This window comes from Eretmochelys imbricata, chromosome 9 (assembly GCF_965152235.1).
Source record: "Eretmochelys imbricata isolate rEreImb1 chromosome 9, rEreImb1.hap1, whole genome shotgun sequence".
Taxonomy (NCBI): domain Eukaryota; kingdom Metazoa; phylum Chordata; order Testudines; family Cheloniidae; genus Eretmochelys; species Eretmochelys imbricata.
The window spans coordinates 41950577-41973733 of record NC_135580.1 but is presented as its reverse complement, the minus strand read 5'-3'; the positions used below and the strand labels follow the sequence as shown (position 1 = coordinate 41973733).

The window sequence follows — 23157 nt, the reverse complement described above, 5'->3', positions numbered from 1 at the left end:
AAAGCTCTGAGAGGAGAACCATGGTCAACAACTCAGCTACTCAGCCACTATGGAACTTTATATTATAAGGGCACAGCTCATCTCTGCAGGAGACTGCTTTCTCAGGGGCTGGCTGGAGATTGTAGAGTGAACTCCCACATGAATTAAGGACCTTTACAACCCACATCACCTTCTGTTCCAATGCAAGCCCTCAATCTCACTTTCTCTCAACACACAGGAATGTGTACATTAAAAAAAACAAAACCAAAAAAACCTCAAACAAAACCTTACCAAAAACAAAACCCTGCACAACACACACAATTTTCCCTCTAGGGAGAAAGGGAACAAACCACGTGACTGATGATAGTGCACTATTGGAAAGCATTCAGATTCTACAGTGATAGGAGTTATATAAGAATCTATAGATCAGAGTGGGGTTGTGAAACTCGTGTCAAAATCTCAGTGCAAATATGGCCTAATCTAATTAAAGAACTGGAACTTCCAAGACAAAACTGATATTTTAAAACTGTGGAAAAATTTTGCATTACTTATCCAACATGTTTGACACCAAACAGAGGTTAGAGCCTAGAAGAGGAAGATGATACTGACATTTGGTCAAAAGAAACTACACCTATGTGTCTTCTATATCTTCAATTTAAATGCTAGAAAATAAGGAATTGTACCCCAATTCTGTATTTGTGGAAGAGTCTGTCACAATTTGTTATATCAAAGTTGTGAAAAAAACAAATAATCCAAAATTACAGAAGTCAGGCTCTTTTCTATTTTTAAAATATAGTCTCCTGTTCAGCCTGCTTGCCATGAGTCAAATGTATTTGTAGCATGTGCAGAATCATTTAATCTAAACTTTGTAGTAAAGTAGGCCATGAAAAAGCAAGGTAATAAAACACTGTGCATACATGCATGAATCAGCAACAGCTGAGCTACTGGAACAGCAACACTAGTGAACTCCTCCTCCTCGTCCACGTGTGATAAGAGGATCACTATGGAATTATCAGAAAGTTCAGGGTGCATTCCATTGTAACAAAAGATCAAATTTCAAGATAAGAGTATATTTCAGTCATTCATTAAAAGCAAAGAACCAGGAACATGGACCTATTTCAAGGCAACTTAGAAGCTGCTGTCATAGTATGTGTGTTCATGCCAAAATGAAGAAATGCCAGAAATTTCAAGAGATCCTTACCTCTGAAGGTTCCCAGTCCAAGCCCCAAAGGTTCAGACAAGCATAGAAGCTTTGAGGATTTTATTAGCACCATATCATCAAATCTTTTGAGATTTACTAATGACTCATTTTAAGAATGAAGAGATGAGAAACTGGTTTTGCTTAAAGCTCCATAATTAAAATGTAGAAAGTGGTTTTCTGAAGTTTTCAGCCAATTATGAGTCTATGATACTTTATGAGGCACTGTGGTGTGTATCTAAGTACTCCAGAGTACATGAATGAAACTAAAATAACATTGAGAAGTTGGTCAATGAGTAGTCGTGAATTAGTTTTTAACAGAAACTCTCTTATATTTAGCTCTAAAAAAAATAAATCTATATTTAAATCTAAAAATGGAAGAAGAGCCAGAGACTGCATGATGTTGACAAGGGAATTTACTATTGATATTCATTGTATATGCAAGGTGCTCAGATACTTAAGGCAGCTTACATTAACCTAACTCTATAATGTAGACCAGGCCTCAGTCTGACTATTCTTTATTAAATTATCAGCCAAACAAATTAGGAAAATTCATGCTGTTCTATTTCAGAGGCAAAGAGTTTGTAAGGTCTTTATGTAAATTGTGTGGGACTGTGCAATAAATTCCCATGTGTTAACAATTTGTGGTCTGTGATGTAGCCATCTACATTTTTACCGGAAGTGCTGTTGCAACTTTTGCTATGTTCAGCATGTTTAGAAAATTAAAAACAGGATAGATTACACAGCAGCATGTGATCTAGACCCTTAGCCCTCGTCTACACTAGGGCTTTAGGTTGAATTTAGCAGCATTAAATCAATGTAAACCTGCACCCGTCCACACGATGAAGCCCTTTATTTCGACTTAAAGGGCTCTTAAAATCGATTTCCTTACTCCACCCCTGACAAGTGGATTAGCGCTTAAATTGGCCTTGCCGGCTCGAATTTGGGGTACTGTGGACACAATTCGACGGTATTGGCCTCCGGGAGCTATCCCAGAGTGCTCCATTGTGACCGCTCTGGACAGCACTCTCAACTCAGATGCACTGGCCAGGTAGACAGGAAAAGAACCGCGAACTTTTGAATCTCATTTCCTGTTTGGCCAGCGTGGCAAGCTGAGGTGACCATGCAGAGCTCATCAGCACAGGTGACCATGATGGAGTCCCAGAATCGCAAAAGAGCTCCAGCATGGACCGAACGGGAGGTACGGGATCTGATCGCTGTTTGGGGAGAGGAATCCGTGCTATCAGAACTCTGTTCCAGTTTTCGAAATGCCAAAACCTTTGTCAAAATCTCCCAGGGCATGAAGGACAGAGGCCATAACAGGGACCTGAAGCAGTGCCACGTGAAACTTAAGGAGCTGAGGCAAGCCTACCAGAAAACCAGAGAGGCGAACGGCCGCTCCGGGTCAGAGCCCCAAACATGCCGTTTCTATGATGAGCTGCATGCCATTTTAGGGGGTTCAGCCACCACTACCCCAGCTGTGTTGTTTGACTCCTTCATTGGAGATGGAGGCAACATGGAAGCAGGTTTTGGTGACGAAGAAGAAGAAGATGAGGAGGAGGAGGTTGTAGATAGCTCACAGCAAGCAAGCAGAGAAACCGGTTTTCCCAACAGCCAGGAACTGTTTCTCACCCTGGACCTGGAGCCAGTACCCCCTGAACCCACCCAAGGCTGCTTCCTGGACCCAGCAGGCAGAGAAGGGACCTCCGGTGAGTGTACCTTTTAAAATACTATACATGGTTTAAAAGCAAGCATGTGAAAGGATTACTTTGCCCTGGCATTCACGGCTCTCCTGGATGTACTCCCAAAGCCTTTGCAAAAGGTTTCTGGGGAGGGCAGCCTTATTGCGTCCTTCATGGTAGGACACTTTACCACTCCAGGCCAGTAACACATACTTGGGAATCATTGTACAACAAAGCATTGCAGTGTATGTTTGCTGGCGTTCAAACAACATCCGTTCTTTATCTCTCTGTGTTATCCTCAGGAGAGTGAGATATAATTCATGGTCACCTGGTTGAAATAGAGTGCTTTTCTTCAGGGGACACTCAGAGGAGCCCGTTCCTGCTGGGCTGTTTGCCTGTGGCTAAACAGAAATGTTCCCCGCTGTTAGCCACGGGGAGGGTTGAGGGGGTAGCCACGCGGTGGGGGGAGGCAAAATGCAACCTTGTAACGAAAGCACATGTGCTATGTATGTAATGTTAACAGCAAGGATTACCCTGAAAGAGTGTAGCCACTGTTTTATAAAATGTGTCTTTTTAAATACCGCTGTCCCTTTTTTTTTCTCCACCAGCTGCATGTGTTTCCATGATCACAGGATCTTCTCCTTCCCAGAGGCTAGTGAAGATTAGAAAGAAAAAAAAATGCACTCAAGATGAAATGTTCTCCGAGCTCATGCTGTCCTCCCACACTGACAAGAGCACAGACGAATGTGTGGAGGCAAATAATGTCAGAGTGCAGGAAAGCACAAAATGACTGGGAGGAGAGGTGGCGGGCTGAAGAGAGTAAGTGGCGGGCTGAAGAGAGTAAGTGGCGGCAGCGTGATGAGAGGAGGCAGGATTCAATGCTGAGGCTGCTGGAGGACCAAACCAGTCTGTGCTCCAGCTGCCTTTGCTGCAGCTCAACCATACACTGGAGCATGGTTGAGCTGCAGCAAAGGCAGCTGAAGCACAGACTACCACTACAGCCCCTGTGTAACCAACCGCCCTCCTCCCCAAGTTCCATAGCCTCCACACCCAGACGCCCAAGCACGTGGTGGGGGGACCACCGGCCAACCAGCCACTCCGCCACAGAGGGTTGCCCAAAAAAAAGAAGGCTGGCATTCAATAAATTTTAAAGTTGTAAACTTTCAAAGTGCTGTGTGGCATTTTCCTTCCCTCCTCCACCACCCCTCCTGGGCTACCTTGGTAGTCACCCCCCTATTTGTGTGATGAATGAATAAAGAATGCATGAATGTGAAGCAACAATGACTTTACTGCCTGTGCAAGTGGTGATCGAAGGGAGGAGGGGAGGGTGGTTAGCTTACAGGGAAGTAGAGTGAACCAAGGGGCGGGGGGTTTCATCAAGGAGAAACCAACAGAACTTTCACAGCGTAGCCTGGCCAGTCATGAAACTGGTTTTCAAAGCTTCTCTGATGCGTATCGTGCCCTCCTGTGCTCTTCTAACCGCCCTGGTGTCTGGCTGCGCGTAACCAACAGCCAGGCGATTTGTCTCAACCTCCCACCCCGCCATAAACGTCTCCCCCTTACTCTCACAGATATTGTGGAGCACACAGCAAGCAGTAATAACAGTGGGAATATTGGTTTCGCTGAGGTCTAAGCGAGTCAGTAAACTGCACCAGCGCGCCTTTAAACGTCCAAATGCACATTCTACACCATTCTGCACTTGCTCAGCCTGTAGTTGAACAGCTCCTGACTACTGTCCAGGCTGCCTGTGTACGGCTTCATGAGCCATAGCATTAAGGGGTAGGCTGGCTCCCCAAGGATACATATAGGCATTTCAACATCCCCAACAGTTATTTTCTGGTCTGGGAATAAAGTCCCTTCCTGCAGCTTTTGAAACAGACCAGAGTTCCTGAAGATGCGAGCGTCGTGTACCTTTCCCGGCCATCCCACGTTGATGTTGGTGAAACGTCCCTTGTGATCCACCAGAGCTTGCAGCACTATCGAAAAGTACCCCTTGCGGTTTATGTACTCGGCGGCTTGGTGCTCCGGTGCCAAGATAGGGATATGGGTTCCATCTATGGCCCCACCACAGTTAGGGAATCCCATTGCAGCAAAGCCATCCACTATGACCTGCACATTTCCCAGGGTCACTACCCTTGATATCAGCAGATCTTTGATTGCGTGGGCTACTTGCATCACAGCAGCCCCCACAGTAGATTTGCCCACTCCAAATTGATTCCCAACTGACCGGTAGCTGTCTGGCGTTGCAAGCTTCCACAGGGCTATCGCCACTTGCTTCTCAACTGTGAGGGCTGCTCTCATCTTGGTATTCATGCGCTTCAGGGCAGGGGAAAGCAAGTCACAAAGTTCCATGGAAGTGCCCTTACGCATGCGAAAGTTTCGCAGCCACTGGGAACCGTCCCAGACCTGCAACACTATGCGGTCCCACCAGTCTGTGCTTGTTTCCCGAGCCCAGAATCGGCGTTCCACAGCATGAACCTGCCCCATTAGCACCATGATGCATGCATTGGCAGGGCCCATGCTTTCAGAGAAATCTGTGTCCATGTCCTGATCACTCACGTGACCGCGCTGATGTCGCCTCCTTGCCCGGTATCGCTTTGCCAGGTTCCGGTGCTGCATATACTGCTGGATAATGCGTGTGGTGTTTAATGTGCTCCTAATTGCCAAAGTGAGCTGAGCGGCCTCCATGCTTGCCTTGGTATAGCGTCCGCACAGAAAAAAGGCGCGGAACGATTGTCTGCCGTTGCTCTGACGGAGGGAGGGAGGGAACGGGGGCCTGACGATATGTACCCAGAACCACCCGTGACAATGTTTTAGCTCCATCAGGCATTGGGATCTCAACCCAGAATTCCAATGGGCAGCGGAGACTGCGGGAACTGTGGGATAGCTATCCACAGTGCAACACTCCAGAAGTCGACTCTAGCCTCGGTACTGTGGAAGCACTCTGCCGAGTTAATGCACTTAATGCACTTAGAGCATTTTCTGTGGGGACACACACACTCGAATATATAAAAACGATTTCTAAAAAACCGACTTCTATAAATTCGACCTTTTTCCGTAGTGTAGACATACCCTTAGCCTTATATAAGATAAAGTTTAATCAGAGCTACATAAAACACTATATATCTAGTGTTGAATCAGAATGCATTCATATTTAATCTGTGCTTGTGTATAAGGCATACATGTCTATATCAAAAGAGCTTGATCTGCATGCATACCTTTTGTGCCAAGATCACACCAAACATTAGAAAAACATTTGCTGAAAATCAGGGACAAACTAGACAAGGCACTAAAGCGTGTGTCTTATTGTAGGCAGGTGCATAGTGCAACTGGGACTATTCATGTGCATATTGCTTAAGGCCCTTGCTGAACTGGAGCCTTTATTAGCTGACATTCAGTAAACACTTTGCAAATTAAAATGATCAGTCAGAAGAACATCTCCTGATGCTAGGCTCTACATTACTTACTTTGGCAGTTTCTTCTGTGTTCAATTTATTACCCTTTAACAGCATAATCTTGAAAGGGTTGCTAATATCCCACACACTCTGGGTCAGCTGCTGCAAGGAAAACAGAAAGGTGGAAGTCTTTTTTTAAATGCAATTTAGTGATCTAGTATTTTATATATTAAATATTTTTCCAATATTCATGGATAAAGCTAAAAATGCATGATTAAATATTAAAACTAATTGTTTTTTTAAGAATTGAATGAAGAAAAATTCAGCTATCATCGCCACAAGACCATTTCAGATGCCCTGAGGGAGCAGGAAAGAAAATAACCCACGTAAACCACATCTTGGGACTAAAATATGCCTGCTGTGATGGTTGACAAATCAGAATAAATGTTTCCTCCTGTAAGTTTCAAACCTATTCATCTCGCATACATACAAGCCGTTTAAAAACAAAACTTTGCAATAACTACTGTATCACTGAACAAAGTCTCTCCTTGTTCCCAGGATTCACACTTATAGAAACTGCAATCACATTCTGAGAGTAGCAGTTTAATTAACAGACTGATAAAATTTTTAAAAAATCCAATTGTCAGACATGATATTAAGAATTCGTAAAAATATTTCAGAGTTTATTGAAGTGGCAGCACTGTGCAGCAAATCTGGGTTAAGAAGCAGACACAAGGCTGCAGCTGATGGAAGGTAGGCATGCAGATGAAGCTGGGGAATCATTCGTTCCCTCATGTAACTTCTCCACTGGTTAGTTACAGGTAACCACCTGCTCCTCTGGCTTGTAGTAAAAAGTGTTGTCAGTATTAGTGGAAAAGGGGCTTAAATTTGGAAGAGGTTAAAAGAATCAAAATGGAAAGGACAGGGTAAAGACACCAAGACCTCTTATCCTTGATGTAACATCTTGAGCAACAATAGGAGACTCTTGGGAAAGAGGTATGAGAGGAAAAACATACATGAAGGAAAAAAAGTCATCAGTGGTGTGTCTTACGTTACTTTTGTTAGTAAATGTTCTCCATATCAACTTACAGTAACTGTTCGTGTTTTTTTTGGTGGCAGAGGAAGAGGAAGGTTGGATGATTTTTGGTTTATGGCAGCTTCTATGGCAATCATTTCCTGTTCACACATTTTCTTTATGCTACAACACTCAACCAGTGTCAGGTGAGGAAGAGTCCTGTTCATCACACACTTACGGATATACTGAAGCCAGACAGAAAATAGTTGTTACAAGCTGATAATAATTCCATTCTTGTTGTTTAAAACCATTTTAGCTCATGCTAAATTTGACTCATGAACTTCAGATAATTAAGAAAATTAAATTAAGATGATTTTAAGAAAGCTTTTGACATAGCCCCACATGACATTCCCATAAACAAACTAGGGAAATGTGGTCTAGATGAAATTACTATAAGGTGGATGCACAGCTTGTTGAAAAAATATTCTCAAAGAGTAGTTATCAGTGGTTTTTGGCCAAATAGAGAACATATTTACTGGGGTCCAGCTTAGATTTGTCCTTGGTCTGTTCAATATTTTATTAATAACTTAGATAATAGCACAGAGTATGCTTATATAATTTGTGGATGACACCAAGCAGGGAGGCTTTGCAAGCACTTTGGAGGACAGGATTAGAATTCAAAAGGCCCTTAATAAACTGGAGAGTTGGTCTGAAATCAACAAGATTAAATTCAATACAATTCCACAGCACTTCACTTAGGAAGGAAAAAATCAAGTGCACAAATACAAAATGGGGAATAACTGGAATACTGCTGAAAAGGATCTGGGTTACAGTGGATCACAAATTGATTATGAGCCATCATGTTGATGCAGTTTCAAAAAATTCTGGGGTGTATTAACAGGAATGTCATATGTAAGGCACAGGAGGTTTTTGTTCTGCACTATTTGGCACTGCTGAGGCATCAGCTGGAGTCCTGTGTGCAGTTGTGGGCACTACACTTTAAGAAAGATGTGGACAAATTGGAGAGCCCAGAAAAGAGCAACGAAAATACTAAAAGATTCTGAAAACAGGATCTATGAGAAAAGGTTACAAAAACTGCATATTTTTAGTCTTCAGAAAAGATGACTGAGTCCAGGCCTGATATGTATGTTAAGGGCTGTTATAAAGAGGATGGTGATCTATTGGCCTCCATGTCCACTGAAGGTAGATTAAAGCATTCGGCTTAATCTGCAGCAAGGAAGATTTAGATATTAGAAAAAGTTTTCTACCTCTCAAACACAAGGAGGCAACACACTGGTAAACGTGGACAACACCAGATAATAGTGGATGAAATGAGAAGTGGAAAATATGGCCAAGGACAGAGAGTTTAACCATTAAGGTGAGTGCCAAGGAATCATTAATGTCCACACAGGGCAGGCAGAACTTTGTTTTTTAAGGTGTCATCCAAAAGAACTACACCCAATAAATGACATGATAGCCAAGAATTGACCATGTCACACCACCTCAGGATGATTTTCAGGGTGCCTGTTTCATACTGGAAATTCAAGTCCCCTAAGCTAAGCCTCTATATGCTTAACCACCATATATTTCTATCTTGATTTTTACGCACAAATGCAGTATTTTATTATTACAGGAGGAACTAACTCATATACTAATGCATGAACATGCCTCGTCTGAACAAGATGTTCCAGAAGTCAGAGAAGACACAGATGGAGTAGCGTGCCCATGCAATTAATAAAATGTTATACTTTCTCTCCCGATAAACCTGACACCTCTGTGATTTCTAAATACTATGTGGTGTCACAAGCTATGTCAAAACCAAATTTGGAGCAATTATCTCCTCAAATTTATTCCATTTGGAAGGAAACTTCATAGAAAAAGGGTATTAGTTTAAGCACCAATGTGAAACTTATCACATTACCATGACAGTCACAGAGAATGCACCTGAACTGTAAGTAATGAGCCAGCAGCAGTGCAGATACACTATTGTTTTACAGGAAGAAAAAGCCTTTGGAATGAATTATTATTATAAATTTGAGAGGTATTGTCACCTGACGAACAAAATAACCATCCAAATAAAACAGATTTTATAATTATATATATTAAAAATAATGGGCCAGATTCTCAACTGATGTAAACATGCATAGTTCCATTGAAGTCAGTGGAGCTTTACTGATTAACACCAGCTGAAAATTTGGCTCATTATGTCTACAATTTAAAGTTGAGACAAACTGACAAAAAAATGTCTAAGCTCATGACAACACTTCAATCTGAACTAGTGTGATTATGGAGGGAAAAGAAAAAAAAAAGCAGTCAGCCTTAGTTTTAATATTCTAATGTTGTCCTTATTTTCTGAATCATGAAATAATACTAAATTGGTTCTAATAAGCATGATAAAATAGCTTTATGTGGGAAATACATTCTACTTCTCAACCTGCTAATCCTTGTGAAATTTTCTTTGAAACAATTTATTTCTGTGGTCAACAACACTTCTAAAATAAATAATCCAGCTGTTCCGAAAAAGTTAAATTCCTCAACCAGAAGTTACTCCAGCATAATTGTGAATTAATTTTCCTTGTTTCCAGGCAAAACCCACTTTTGTCTTAAATTTAGAATTCAAAAAAATTTCAATACCTGGAACTGAATTAATGGGCGGTCACCAAAAATATATTCCAGTCTTCCACTAATTTGCAACACATAGTCATAAGGATCAACTTCGTCTTCCTTTCCATGGATAGTCAAACGTTTTCGGATTGCCAATTCATTCAGCTTAACAGGATTTATGTTAGGAGATACTTGAAAACTAAATACATCCTAACAACATAAAAAAGAGAGACTATTTAACACAACTTTTCATAGAAATGCATTAAAAGGAAAAATATATAAATATATACCATGCTGTACATACAAGTGAGAGTTTTCAGAAGCACCTAAGTGAATTAGGAGCCTAAATCACTTTGGTGCTTTTGAAAATTTTGCTCAATATATTTCAAGTGGAGTGCATATTAATTGTATTGATAAATGTTGCGAAAGTATCTTTCATAGTTGGATTCATAACCTGATACAAAGCTTGTGTATAAGTTTTATTATTACTATTTTAAGTTCTTTTATTTGTGTGAATATATTCCCTCAAGGAAAGGTTACTTCAGATATACAGATAACCTCATTTTGGCCTGTATCTAGATTTCATATTTGCACTCTCAAGAAAAATGAAAAAAATTATGAAAATCTATTTTTAATATTATAATTAAAGGCAACTACAGTTAATCTGTATAAAACTATTGCAAGTGAAACAGTAACCCTCCTAGAAGCTATGAGATGGTTATCTCCTAATCCTGGCTGTGATCAAGACACTTTTTAAGAGCACGAAATCTTAAGTAGAAATATTAGTCTACCAAAACTGAATACACAATCAACACTTTAGTGTTTTCTATTTATGATTTTTATTTTTAAATTTTACCACAAAGGGATCAATAATATGAGAACACAGTGTTTCTGGGAGCCCTTGACTTGCAGCCAAGCTCAAATAAGGAAAATATAAAATAAAGTCTATATTTGTAATCATATCTATCTGTTTTAAGCTTGGTGAATTTGAATGCTTTAAATCATAAAGTTACTTGCCTGTAAATAACTACTGGTTATTATTATTTGTCATGCAGCAGTGCCTAGTGGGTTCAACCAGGTCAAGACAAATAGCAAGTGACAGACCCTGCCCAAAAAAGATTATAATCTAAAACCCAATCCTGCACGTTCTGAATGGAACTGGTCACAGTGAACAAAGTTAAGCATGTACATAAATCTTTGCAGAATTGGGACCCAAGGACTCAAACTTGCAAATGCCTCTGCATGAGCCCAGGAGTCTACCCATGAAGTCAGTTTCAGGATTATGGCCTAAATACAAGATGCAACAAGTGGGCAAAACAGATGCAATCTAACAGAGAAATTTATCAAATTGTCCTGTAAGTAAAATCTTGCATAAAAAAAAAAAAGGCAGGCAATTAAAAAATTAGGTTATGCTACCAGAATTATATTTCAAAAAAAGATATTTGATTTTTGGGGTGGGGGGGTTACCAGATACTTGATGCGATTATGTACAGAATTACGGAAGAACCTGAATTTTCAGTGAAACATTTTATATTGATTTCAGAGATTATCTGCATATTCCCCATGCTGCTCTAAAGTTATATAGTTACTGTACCTAAATTAATTTCTTTGAGACCACCACAGATACAAGTTACGGTGAAATAAAAAAGTCTCAAAAAGGAGAAATATATTTCTTCCATAGAAACCTTCCCTCTCTTCCTTCTCAGCATATGTTATACACAAGTTGATTTGTAACAACTCACACAGAGTTTTCATTTAAAGAATACTCTAGAAATATGTAATCATTCTAAAAGTAATTTACAAATGTAGTATGGTCTAGCTTGCATTATTTTGTCTTGTGTCTTATTTATATATAGACTTCTTGGTAAAAAGCCAAGCCTCTCAAATGGAAACTTATAACCATAATAAACTAAGTCAAAATCAATTCAACATTTTCTCACTTTCAAAATGGTATGGTCCACATCAGCCTCCCTTCCTACAGCTGTTGCCAGATCCCAGCCGCCTCTTTTGTCTCCTCACCCACACCATAACTAATGTGAGGGAGCCAGGGAATGAAGCAGTCTCTCCCCACAATTGCTGATGCTGTACTACAGGCTCTTATTTGGGGCGGAGGGGGGTATCTTTACATGTATTTAAATGTGAGAGAGAGGTGGTTTCTCTCTAGATCAAGGAGCCAGTTTGATTAATATCATAGTTTGTTGATGTATTCTAGGCAGCTAATCTTGGGGATTATTAGATAATTATTTTGGGGATAACCCTTTTTGTAATTCCTCAGTTTGCTCTCTCTGGTTGAAAGGAGATGCCATTCTCCTTTATTTTTTTAATTCTCTTCTGATTATTGCTTTTATAAAACTAACAAACCACAAACAGAAACATCCAGATAGCGCGAATGTAACAAAATAGGACTTGGACTATTAATGGCTATTGGAACCAACTGGCATCAGAAATGGACTGGGAAGCAATGGAGGGACCACAAGACAGATTTGATGTGTTCACAGCAGACTAAGCCATGGAGAAGGCAGGCAGCCACATTCTGCACTATCTACAATTTTCACCGTGTTTTTGTATCTGCTTCAGATTCAAAGAATTACAGTAAATTAGTCTGGAAGTGACAAATACATGAGCCTCTGGAGCCAGGCCCTTGTTGGAAGGTACGAGAGAAATTTCCTATTAAGCTGGACATGTAAGAAGGTTGTTAGTGTTGTATTGTCACTCATTATCCAGCCTCAACTATGTAATCAGGCTCATTCTTTTTCACCAGATCAGCAAAGTTCTTCTTTACTATTTCCAATCAATAACTTTTCAATCAGAGATTTTATTAGTATCAAGTTTAAAATTGGAACAGTTGATTTAAGAGTATGAATAGTTAAGAACTGGGTCAGAATTTGCACCACATGTACTCAATGGTTTTGAGAACTCTCTTTTAAAATCAGACATCCTGAATCATTCTAGTGCCGTAAAAACAAAGGGAGCCAGACTCTAAGAAGTCATTCCTCCAGAGAACATTTGGGTACAATTGGGAAACAAATTCTTTCAAATGCCTGGGGATTCAAATCTCAGACAATCTACAATTTAAATGTCATTACTTCAACAAAAAGATCTGGAGTGCTGGAGGAAGTATGCAATTTCTTGGCTGGGAAGAACAGTCACAATCAAAATGAATATTTTTTTGCCATTGTTATCTTTCTTGTTTCAAAATCGTTCTCGTGATCATCCCAGATAAAACCCTACAGGAACACAGAGGAGGTTGTTAGAATTAATATGGAATAAGAAAAGACTACAAGTGAGTGCAGATACTTTGTTCATAACTACTCAAACAGAATGGGGACTAGCTAATCCAAATATTCTATAGTATTATTAAAACAAATCAAAGGGGTAGTGGATTGGGAGAGCGCTAACCCAGCCAAACACTGGGTTATAGAACAATTGTGGCAATGTAAACACTGCTAGGCTACCATGGATTAATAAAATATCATGCTCTCTAGAAATTTATAGGTTTCAGAGCAGCAGCCGCGTTAGTCTGTATCCGCAAAAAGAAAAGGAGTACTTGTGGCACCTTAGAGACTAACAAATTTATTTGAGCGTAAGCTTTCGTGAGCTGCAGCTCACTTCATCGGATGCATGCAGTGGAAAATACAGTAGAGAGATTTTATATACACAGAGAACATGAAACAATGGGTGTTACCATACACACTGTAACAAGAGTGATCAGGTAAGGTGAGCTATTACCAGCAGGGGGAAACCTTTTGTAGTGATAATCAAGGTAGGCCATTTCCAGCTTTTGACAAGAATGTTTGAGGAACAGTGGGGGGGGGGGAATAAACATGGGGAAATAGTTTTACTTTGTGTACCCCCCGCTGGAATAGCTCACCTTACCTGATCACTCTTGTTACAGTGTGTATGGTAACACCCATTGTTTCATGTTCTCTGTGTACATAAAATCTCCCTACTGTATTTTCCACTGCATGCATCCGATGAAGTGAGCTGTAGCTCACGAAAGCTTATGCTCAAATAAATTTGTTAGTCTCAAAGGTGCCACAAGTACTCCTTTTCTTTTTGTAGAAATTTATACACATCCTTTAGCAAAGGCTGCTCCATGGGTTTGGGACAGAACTAGAGATAAGTGCTTTCCCCTTACCAATGACACCCATTTCAAAAAATCCAGATCTTAACTTAATCACAAACCAAAGAACTTTAAAGATTGAGAGAGATGGAATACAAATAGTTGGTCAACTATTCAGTAAAGAAACTTTTGTAACTTGTTTAGAACTCAAAACTAGCTTTAACTTGCCCACTTGCCCTGCGTATGAATACTTTCAAAGTTAGGCATTATGTTTCTCAGCTTTCTAGAAAAACTTTTATACAGAAAGCTAACTTTAATACAAGTAATAGTATCAACCATGATTGAGAAACAAAATTTTTAAACTAATTTATAATCAATCTCGGCGGACAAATTTCCTAACCAAACAAAAAATCCACATATGAAAGGACCAGGATAGACAAATTACCCCAGAGGAATAGAATTTGATCTAGAAAAAAGGACCAGTGACCTCAATCTGTAGCACAATAGAAGAAAATGTCTTTAGGGTACTGTTTCAGTGGTTCCTCACACCAGTCTTGTTAAAAAAATAGAGAGAGATTGAATGGGGATAAGTGTTGGAGAAATTTTCTAAGAAAGGACACTTTGTGCATATATGGTAGATATGTCCTGTCATGAGAGAGTATTGAGATGCAATCTGTAATCAAATACCACAAGTTGATGGATATTTATTACTCAACCCCCATGGACTTCCTAGCAGAAACGGTAGCGCAAAGAGAAGAATTAATCTCTTATCTTCTGGTAGCTGCTTGGACACTCATAGCATGTCACCGGAAAAGGAAAAATATTCCAACAGCAGAGGTATGGTTCAGAAAAATATAGGAGGTTGTGGTTATGGAAAAGTTAACTACCAATTACGTACCTAGCAAAATAGACAGAGGACAAATAGATACTTAGATAATGGGGTACCTTGTATTCACTACTCAAAGTACATTCACCTACAAAAAATTAGCACATCTGCCCAGAGTTTTTTTTTTTTAATATTAATATTTGATATACAAGCCTGGTCTGTTAACTGTATAATCAGAGATTTTATTAAATTTTAGAAAATCAGTAGAAATGATGTAATATAGGTGATGTAATTATCCTCATTCTGTAAAAAGGTAACACCCTGTTAAATAGGCAGATTATTCCTGTATGTTTCTTTAAATGATAACTCACTGTTATAATTATTCTCATTTTGTTTCTAATATTTAAATGGCAAGATTTGTTAACCTGTTACTATTTATTAAATAAAAACAGTATTAAAAAAAGCAAAGGGAGAACAGTGGGAAGCATGAGAAAAGACCTCTTTGTGCTGGACCCCTAAAAGTAACTCTTCATGCTTGTGAAAGCAATAATCCAAACACAATTAAAATAAAACTGGCTTGAAACTAATGCTTTTCCCCCCTACTGGACAGGAAGGGCAATTTTCTGGGTTGTCAGCTGAACTACACTTAAGTTCCAACATTAACTATTTTTCAAATAAAGTTTTTTGTTTGTGCATGAGCACTGTTATTTACAAGTCAAATAAAGAGAAATCTAGTGAGCCTGTGTGCCTTATGCATTTCTGAGGGTAGTTATACACTGTAATCCACAACTTGATTGCTACTAATTTAAGCTCAAAGATGTTCAACAGTCAATCACAGCACAAAAATATGAGAAAAAGTATTCCAGGACCTGCCAGTTTACTAGTCTGTTTTTAGTATTCTTAGTGTTTCCTTGGCCTAAAATCAATCATTAGCAAAGTATTGAAATAAGAATTGGCCAAAAAAGTTCTGCCAACAATGAACTACATTTTATACTTTGATTAAACATGAAAGAATACAAAGAATCATGAAGATGCAGCTAAAAACGTAATCAGTGGCTATCAGACAAAAAGATAAAATATGTTTGCAGACAGATATTGTTTCTACCATCAATTCACATTAGGTAATTCATATTGCATTCCTCTTACAGAGCAACATTTGCTTAATACATGAATGCTCATTGCATGTCATTTTATCAATTAATGTATTCTGCTCTAGTAATCTCAACTTCTAATGATGGTTTCCTCTTCTCACCCCCCAACAAAAGTGAAGAACTTCCAAGGCAGAATCTGTGTTCTGAAGTAAACACTACAGTATTTTAAACCTTATTCAGTTCATCATGTATTTGATCAGGGTACCATTTTCCTATATCCTGGTGACCTATCTTGAAGAGCAGACTGTCTCACGTCAAGCCAACATGAAGTGTAGCTCACATATGAACTGTGATCCCAAATCAAAAAGTACATGTATGTAAAAAGACTCCTATTCTGGCATCTAGTAACTCTACCTGGCACTTATCGAAATGAATGGCCACTACAAGATTTCCACCATAGAGTTTATCTTGAAAGTTTTCTGGGATTGAGGGTTCTTGTTCTGGAGGATAACTGTGCTTTAGCCAGTCAATCCAAGACAGGCCCACAAGCGACAGGAGTTTCTCTTCACTGATTCGCCGCATTTTACTGCGGAATTCTTTCACTTCAGGGTCCTGTAAGGCATCAAACTCATGGAGGCCTAAAAAGATTCAATCAAACAAGGAATATTTAGTTGCATAAATATTGTATAGCTATTCCCACCCACTCACCCTCAAAATCTTTCTAACAGAGTTAAGATTGTTTATGTGCTTTTTTTTAAAATCAACATAATCACTAAAAACAAAGAAAATCACCAGTTAAGGCTAAATGAACTTGCCATTAGCCTCAGTTCACATGCCTTCCCACCTAAACATTTTTTACTTCCAAAATAGCACAGAAAATTCTAATCTCTCCTGGACAGTTTCTGTACCAGAAGTGGAATTCAGTCAGTAATGCAAAGAACTTTAGTCCTGTTCTAAAAGAAAATCGCAATGCAATGTTAACCATTGAGTCACTACCACAACCTATATAAGATGTTACAAGATACTTAATATTTTGCATACAGCATTTTTCTATAGAATTTATATGCCCTAGAACAAGTCATGCATAAAACTGGGGAGAAAACACACCCCATTTCTAAAATAAAGCAGTTAAAACACTACATTTGTGTTCCTCTTCACCTCATAACATTTTTATTTGATTCTGAAGAGACTTATTAAAACTATAGCAAGTCTGGGCTTGAAATGTTTTAATGACATCTATTATCCAGAGGCCAATGAGTTCCAGGGGCAACATCCTGGCAAGAAGCCCTACTCTCCAGCCTAGCTACCAAAAAGGGGAGAATTCCTTAGTTTCTTGCCAGAGTGCGGTCCCTGAATCTTACTTGGAGACTCCACCATTTTTAATAAAATTTAGATAAATAACTTTAAGAGAGACATTCTGAATAAAAAATTCTAGAAGATAGAAGAGCTTGGCCTCTTCTACCTCAGAAATCCTATAGAAAACGAATAATCCAAACTGAGATTCCTCTCCTTGAAGACAAATCCAAGCAATGGTACTTCATAAACATACAGCAGAGAATTTGGCTGCTTTGCAAATCTCCTGGACAAAGATTTTTTTGTTCAGATCCATATATGACATTAGGAGAAACTTCTTAACTGTCAGGGTGGTTAAGCGCTGGTATAAATTGCCTAGGGAGGTTGTGGAATCTCCATCATTGGAGATTTTTAAGAGCAGGTTGGACAAACACCTGTCAAGGATGGTCTAGATAATACTTAGTCCTGCCATGTGTGCAGGGGACTGGACTAGGTGACCTCTTGAGGTCCCTTCCAATCCTATGATTCTATGCTTATTTTACTTACTAAATAAGTTTTAACTTTACTTTATCCCTGTTCATCCTGCAGAACCAGAAGAGCTGCTGAAGAGTGAACTGGCTATTCTGGATTGAGCATTCCATACACTTTTTAATTAAGTTTTGAGAGCAGAAATGTTAATACAGTCTGTGGTAAGGACTCAGTTCAACAGCAGGAACAAAAGCCTCTCCATGTCACTGCTAAATAAGAGAGAGCACTCTTACTCCCTGACCCCAGAAGATAAGCAAAATTAAACCACTTTACCTCCCTGCTCCCTCTCATCCTGCAAGACAGCAGACAGTAAGTAAAGCAATGGGGCCAGACAAAGCTTGAAGACATCAAGGAGAAAGGGTTTGCAAGCCACCAGTTCTCCCTCCCACAAATAATTAGGAGGAAGTAGAAGGAGAAGATGGGAAAATGGTCTGGGTGGCTTACAAGAAGCTAACGGTGTAGCAAACAGACAAGTTTACCCTGGCATTTCTCTTGGTGATTTTTGAATTAGTACAAATCTGATACTCCAGTCAAAACCAAAAGATTAAAAATTTGCACAAACCAAATTCACTGGTTTAGCTTTGCTAAACCTATGTAAACCAAAAGCAGAAAGATCTCAGCTCTACTTCTTCAATACCTAATGAAGCAAGGGCATATACAAAACACCACATTTCTCTCACACTTTGAAAAATATTCTCCAAATTGTGCTAAAGCACCTTTTGAGAACAGGCAGAGTTTAACCTTACAAGTTCATAGTGGAATGCATCATTTTTCCAAAGCACAAAATAGGAACCCAAAGCTAGCTCTGTACATAAATATCTTGAAGAGTCATAAAAACTGAAATAATTAATCAAAGAATCTTTCAGAATACTATTTTTGGAGTGTTTAAACAGGCTATGGCAGTAATGGCTCCATTGTCAGTTTGAACAAACAAGCAGACAGTTTGCTGCTGAAACCTAAACAAAACTTGTAGTCTGTATAAAAGGACTAACAATTCTCCATTGTTCTGCTACGCAATGTATGACCTCACTAGTCCCTATTTATCTTCATTTGTATCTGCAAGTGAATAATTTGACCATGTATTTAAAGATGAAAATTCTCTACTAATAAAGGCCAAAAGCAATTCACTCATAGAGCAATGTTAAGCCCCTACAAAACCGCTTAACAATTGTATGTTGAAAGATGTCTACAGTGCAACTATTAAGAAACCATGAATCATACCAAGCTAGCTGAACCAAAAAGCCACCACCTATGCAAAACAAGAATAGGTTTCTACTAGGGCTGTTGATTAATGGCAGTTAACTCACTTGATTAACTGAAAAAGAAATCGTGATTAATCACACTGTGAAACAGTAGAATACGAATTGAAATTCATTAAATATTTTTGGATGTTTTTCTACATTTTCAAATATATTGATTTCTATTAAAACACAGAATACAAAACGTACAGTGCCCACTTTATATAATTTTTATTACAAATATTCGCACTGTAAAAATGATAAAAGAAATAGTATTTTTCAATTCAACTCATACAAGTACTGTAGTGCAATCTCTATCATGAAAGTGTAACTTACAAACGTAGATTTTTTTTGTTACATAACTACATTCAAAACCAAAACAATGTAAAAAACTGTAGAGCCTACAAGTCCACTCAGTCCTACTTCTTGTTCAGCCAATCGCTAAGACAAACAAGTTTGCTTACATTTATGGGAGATACTGCTGCCTGCTTCGTATTTACAATGTCACCTGAAAGTGAGAACAGGCATTTGCATGGCACATTTGTAGTCGGCACTGCAAAGTATTTACGTGCCAGACACACTAAACATTCATATGCCCCTTCATGCTTTGGCCACCATTCCAGAGGACATGCTTCCAGGCTGATGATGCTCATTAAAAAAATGTGTTAGTTACATTTGTGATTGAACTCCTTTGGGAAGAATTGTATGTCCCCTGCTCTGTTTTAACCACATTCTGCCATATAGTTCATGTTATAGCAGTCTCAGATGATGACCCAGGACATGTTCGTTTTAAGAACACTTTCACAGCAGATTTGACAAAAACACAAAGAAGGTATTAATGTGAGATTTCTAAAAATAGCTACAGCACTCGACCCAAGGTTTAAGAATCTGAAGTGCTGTCCAAAATCTGAGAGGGACAAGGTGTGGCGCACACTTTCAGAAATCTTAAAAGAGCAACACTCAGATGTGGAAACTACAGAACTCGAACCACCAAAAGACAGAATCAATTTTCTGCTGGTGGCATCTGACTCAGATAATAAAAATGAACATGCGTGGGTCCACTCTACTTTGGATCGTTATCGAGCAGAACCCAACATCAGCATAGACGCTTGTTCTCTGTCAGAGCCGTCCTCTGGGCGACCACTCTGAGCCCTGCACTTTGCAGGGCCCCATGGGCTGGTGTGATTGGCAGGCATGGTTGGTCCCAAAAGAGATGAATCCGTCATTTCCGCTCCAGACCACGCACTCCAGTAGGGACAGCCCTGTACGTCTGGAATGGTGGTTGAAGCATGAAGGGACATATGAATCTTTAGTACACCTGGCATGTAAATATCTTGTGACGCCAGCTACAACAGTGCCATGTGAACATCTGTTCTCATTTTCAGGTGACATGTAAACAAGGCAGCTTTATCTCCTGCAAATTGAAACCAAATTTGTTTGTCTGAGCAATTGGCTGAAGTAACTGAGCGGACTTGTCAGCTCTAAAGTTTTACATTCTTTTATTTTTGAATGCTGTTATTTTTTTTGTACATAAAATTCTACATTTTTAAGTTCAACTTTCAGGACAGAGATTGCACTACAGTGCTTGTATTAGATAAATTGAAAAATACGGCTTCTTTTGTTTTTTTACAGTGCAAATATTTTTAATCAAAAATAAATATAAAGTGAGCACTGTACACTTTGTATTCTGTGTTGTAATTCAAATCAATAGATTTGAAAATGTAGAAAACATCAAAAAAAATCAGAATTAATTTTTTTAATTGCTTGACAGACCTAGTTTCTACCTTCTTACACACATTAGGATCCTTATTGTAACACCCTTCCCTCCCCTCACTCACACACACACTTATGGGATGGGAGAGCAGGAAAATGTGTGTCTGTAATTCTTCTTAGGAAATATCTCATGGGATTCTCACTTATGGGTCTCATGATACCTGTGTGAAACTGTGTGAAACTGGCAGAATTCCCCCTAGCCCAAAGCTTTTTGGTCCCTTGAGGCAGCAATAGTTCAAAATGAGTCCTGTTCTCCTAATACCTGAGTAGCAAAGGCCCCTACCAGTACCCTTAGAAACTTCAAGCCATATGCTTTTTGATTGTGATTAGACAGGAGCTACAACAATTATCATTATCAGCTCTTTCATCTCTGTTCTTTTTGGTTCTCTGCAGGAAACTCCTTGCCTGATTGTGGTCAATCAGGGACTGGCTAAGGCTGAAGTAGCTGTTGTTGGAGGAGCCCGAACAGTGCAAACAGGGAGGTCTGTGCTGAGTGCTTCTTCAGTCTCAAAAATCAAACTTCTTTGAGCTAGGGAGTTCTGCTAAGTCTCATGCTGGGAGCTGGAGGCCAAACACTGAGAACCCATTAAAGATCATATCTTCAGAAAATTGATCTAAGTGGCTGTAAATGTCATGCCACTGTCATCATTAATCAGAAGTGACTTGGATTTTTATTATTTTTATTAAATTACATTTCAAACTAGCAGTAAGGCACTTTATCCACTTCATGTCTCTTCCACTTTTCAGATGGTTCCGGCCACTTGAACTTCATTCTTGTGCGTTAGGACTTCATCGGATATGTGTGATAATTGCTCAGAAATACAGTGTATCATTTGTTTTTGTTAATTCTATTTATTCTGGTTACAAAAATAATCTCACTACAATTTTTGAAATTTCCGGTGTTAGTGTTACAACAGTGTTTAGAAATTTTTTAAAGTTAGATTTGTATCTCCTTTAGAATGGATAGTTCTAGATTCTAGAAGACAAGGGATGAGGCAGAGATATCCTGGCCTCTGTGAAACTAACTTACACAAAATAAATTCTCCCTCCCTTTTCCAAATAAAACGAAACAGAAAAAATTTTAAAAATTACCTTTTCCTATAAGGACACCTATTTTGGAATCCAATTTTTCCCCTGGGTCACAGTTCCTTGTCACTAGTTTGAGGACAGGAAGAAAGGGTCTAACGTCACACAGCCTTCGCGTTTCATCCTCTAGTTCCTCACGTACAGCCGTCTGGTTCACACATGAGAACATGTAAGAGTCAATCTCCATGAGGAGATGAAATAGAGGGTAGCTGTGTGCCTGCTTCCATAGTAACTGCAAATAAGAAATACACAGACACCTATTTAGGTCTAAAAGCAATGTTGAGGGTTAAACTTTAAATTTATCTTCGGAAAGCTAATACTCTTCACAGTGTTAGGGCTTTATCCTAACGGCAAGGTCCCACTGATTTCAGGATCAGGCCATTGTGAGACTCTCAGATACTACATTGACAGGGCCATATAAATACCACATATCAGGGTTCCTTCCCCACTCTGAACTCTAAGGTACAGATGTGGGAACCCGCATGAAAGACCCCCTAAGCCTTTTCTTACCAGCTTAGGTTAAAAGCCTCCCCAAGGTACAAACTTTGCCTTATCCTTGAACAGTATGCGGCCACCACGAAGTGTTTTAAACAAAGAACAGGGAAAAAGACCACTTGGAGATGTCTTTCCCCAAAATATCCCCCCAAACCCTACACTCCCTTTCTTGGGGAAGGCTTGATGATAATCCTCACCAATTCGTACAGGTGAACACAGACCCAAACCCGTGGATCTTAAGAACAATGAAAAAATCAATCAGGTTCTTAAAAGAAGAATTTTAACTAAAGAAAAGGCAAAAGAATCACCCCTGTAAAATCAGGATGGTAAATACTTTACAGGGTATTTAGATTCAAAACACAGAGGATCCCCCCCACCCCTCCAGGCAAAACCTTAAAGTTACAGAAAACGGGAATAAACCTCCCTCTTAACACAGGGAAAATGCATATAAAAAAAAAGATAAACTAGTCCACCTTGCCTGGCTTACCTATACTGATTGCAATATTGGAGACTTGGATTAGAATGGGTTGGAGAAGATGGATTTCTGTCTGGCCTCTTTCAGTTCCAAGAGAGAACCAACAGGTAAACAAAGAGCACAAACAAAAGCCGTCCCTCCCCCCCCCCCAAGATTTGAAAGTATCTTGTTCCCTTATTGGTTCTGTGGGTCAGGTGCCAGCCAGGTTAGCTGAGCTTCTTAACTGTTTACAGGTAACAGGATGTTGCCTCTGGCCAGGAGGGATTTTATAGCACTGTATACAGAAAGGTGGCTACCCTTCCCTTTATTTTTATGACACTACAGATAGAGAGAGAAGGTAAATTGAGCACTAGAATGTGCTCCTGAAGCATAGCACTAGAAAATCAACATACAGTGAAAAACTGGCTGAACTGTTT

The 23157-nt window shown here is 39.3% G+C and overlaps 1 protein-coding gene across 5 annotated transcripts in view; it reads right to left on the bottom strand.

Annotated features, from left to right (window-relative positions):
* PIK3CB (phosphatidylinositol-4,5-bisphosphate 3-kinase catalytic subunit beta) overlaps positions 1-23157 on the bottom strand; it is a 154341-nt gene that overhangs the window by 70151 nt on the left and 61033 nt on the right. For 4 of the 5 annotated variants that reach the window (XR_013347118.1, XM_077826519.1, XM_077826521.1 and 1 more), the window contains 5 exons: positions 21778-22003; positions 16268-16491; positions 9904-10083; positions 7344-7514; positions 6327-6416 (listed from right to left, as the gene is read on the bottom strand). Coding sequence is in view for 4 of the 5 variants with exons in the window: in XM_077826519.1 (XP_077682645.1) it covers positions 6327-6416; positions 7344-7514; positions 9904-10083; positions 16268-16491; positions 21778-22003 (891 nt within the window). In the remaining variant the exon portion in view is untranslated. Of the gene's footprint in view, positions 1-896; positions 981-6326; positions 6417-7343; positions 7515-9903; positions 10084-16267; positions 16492-21777; positions 22004-23157 lie in introns of those variants that run through there. The other variant, XM_077826523.1, reaches the window with a different exon arrangement.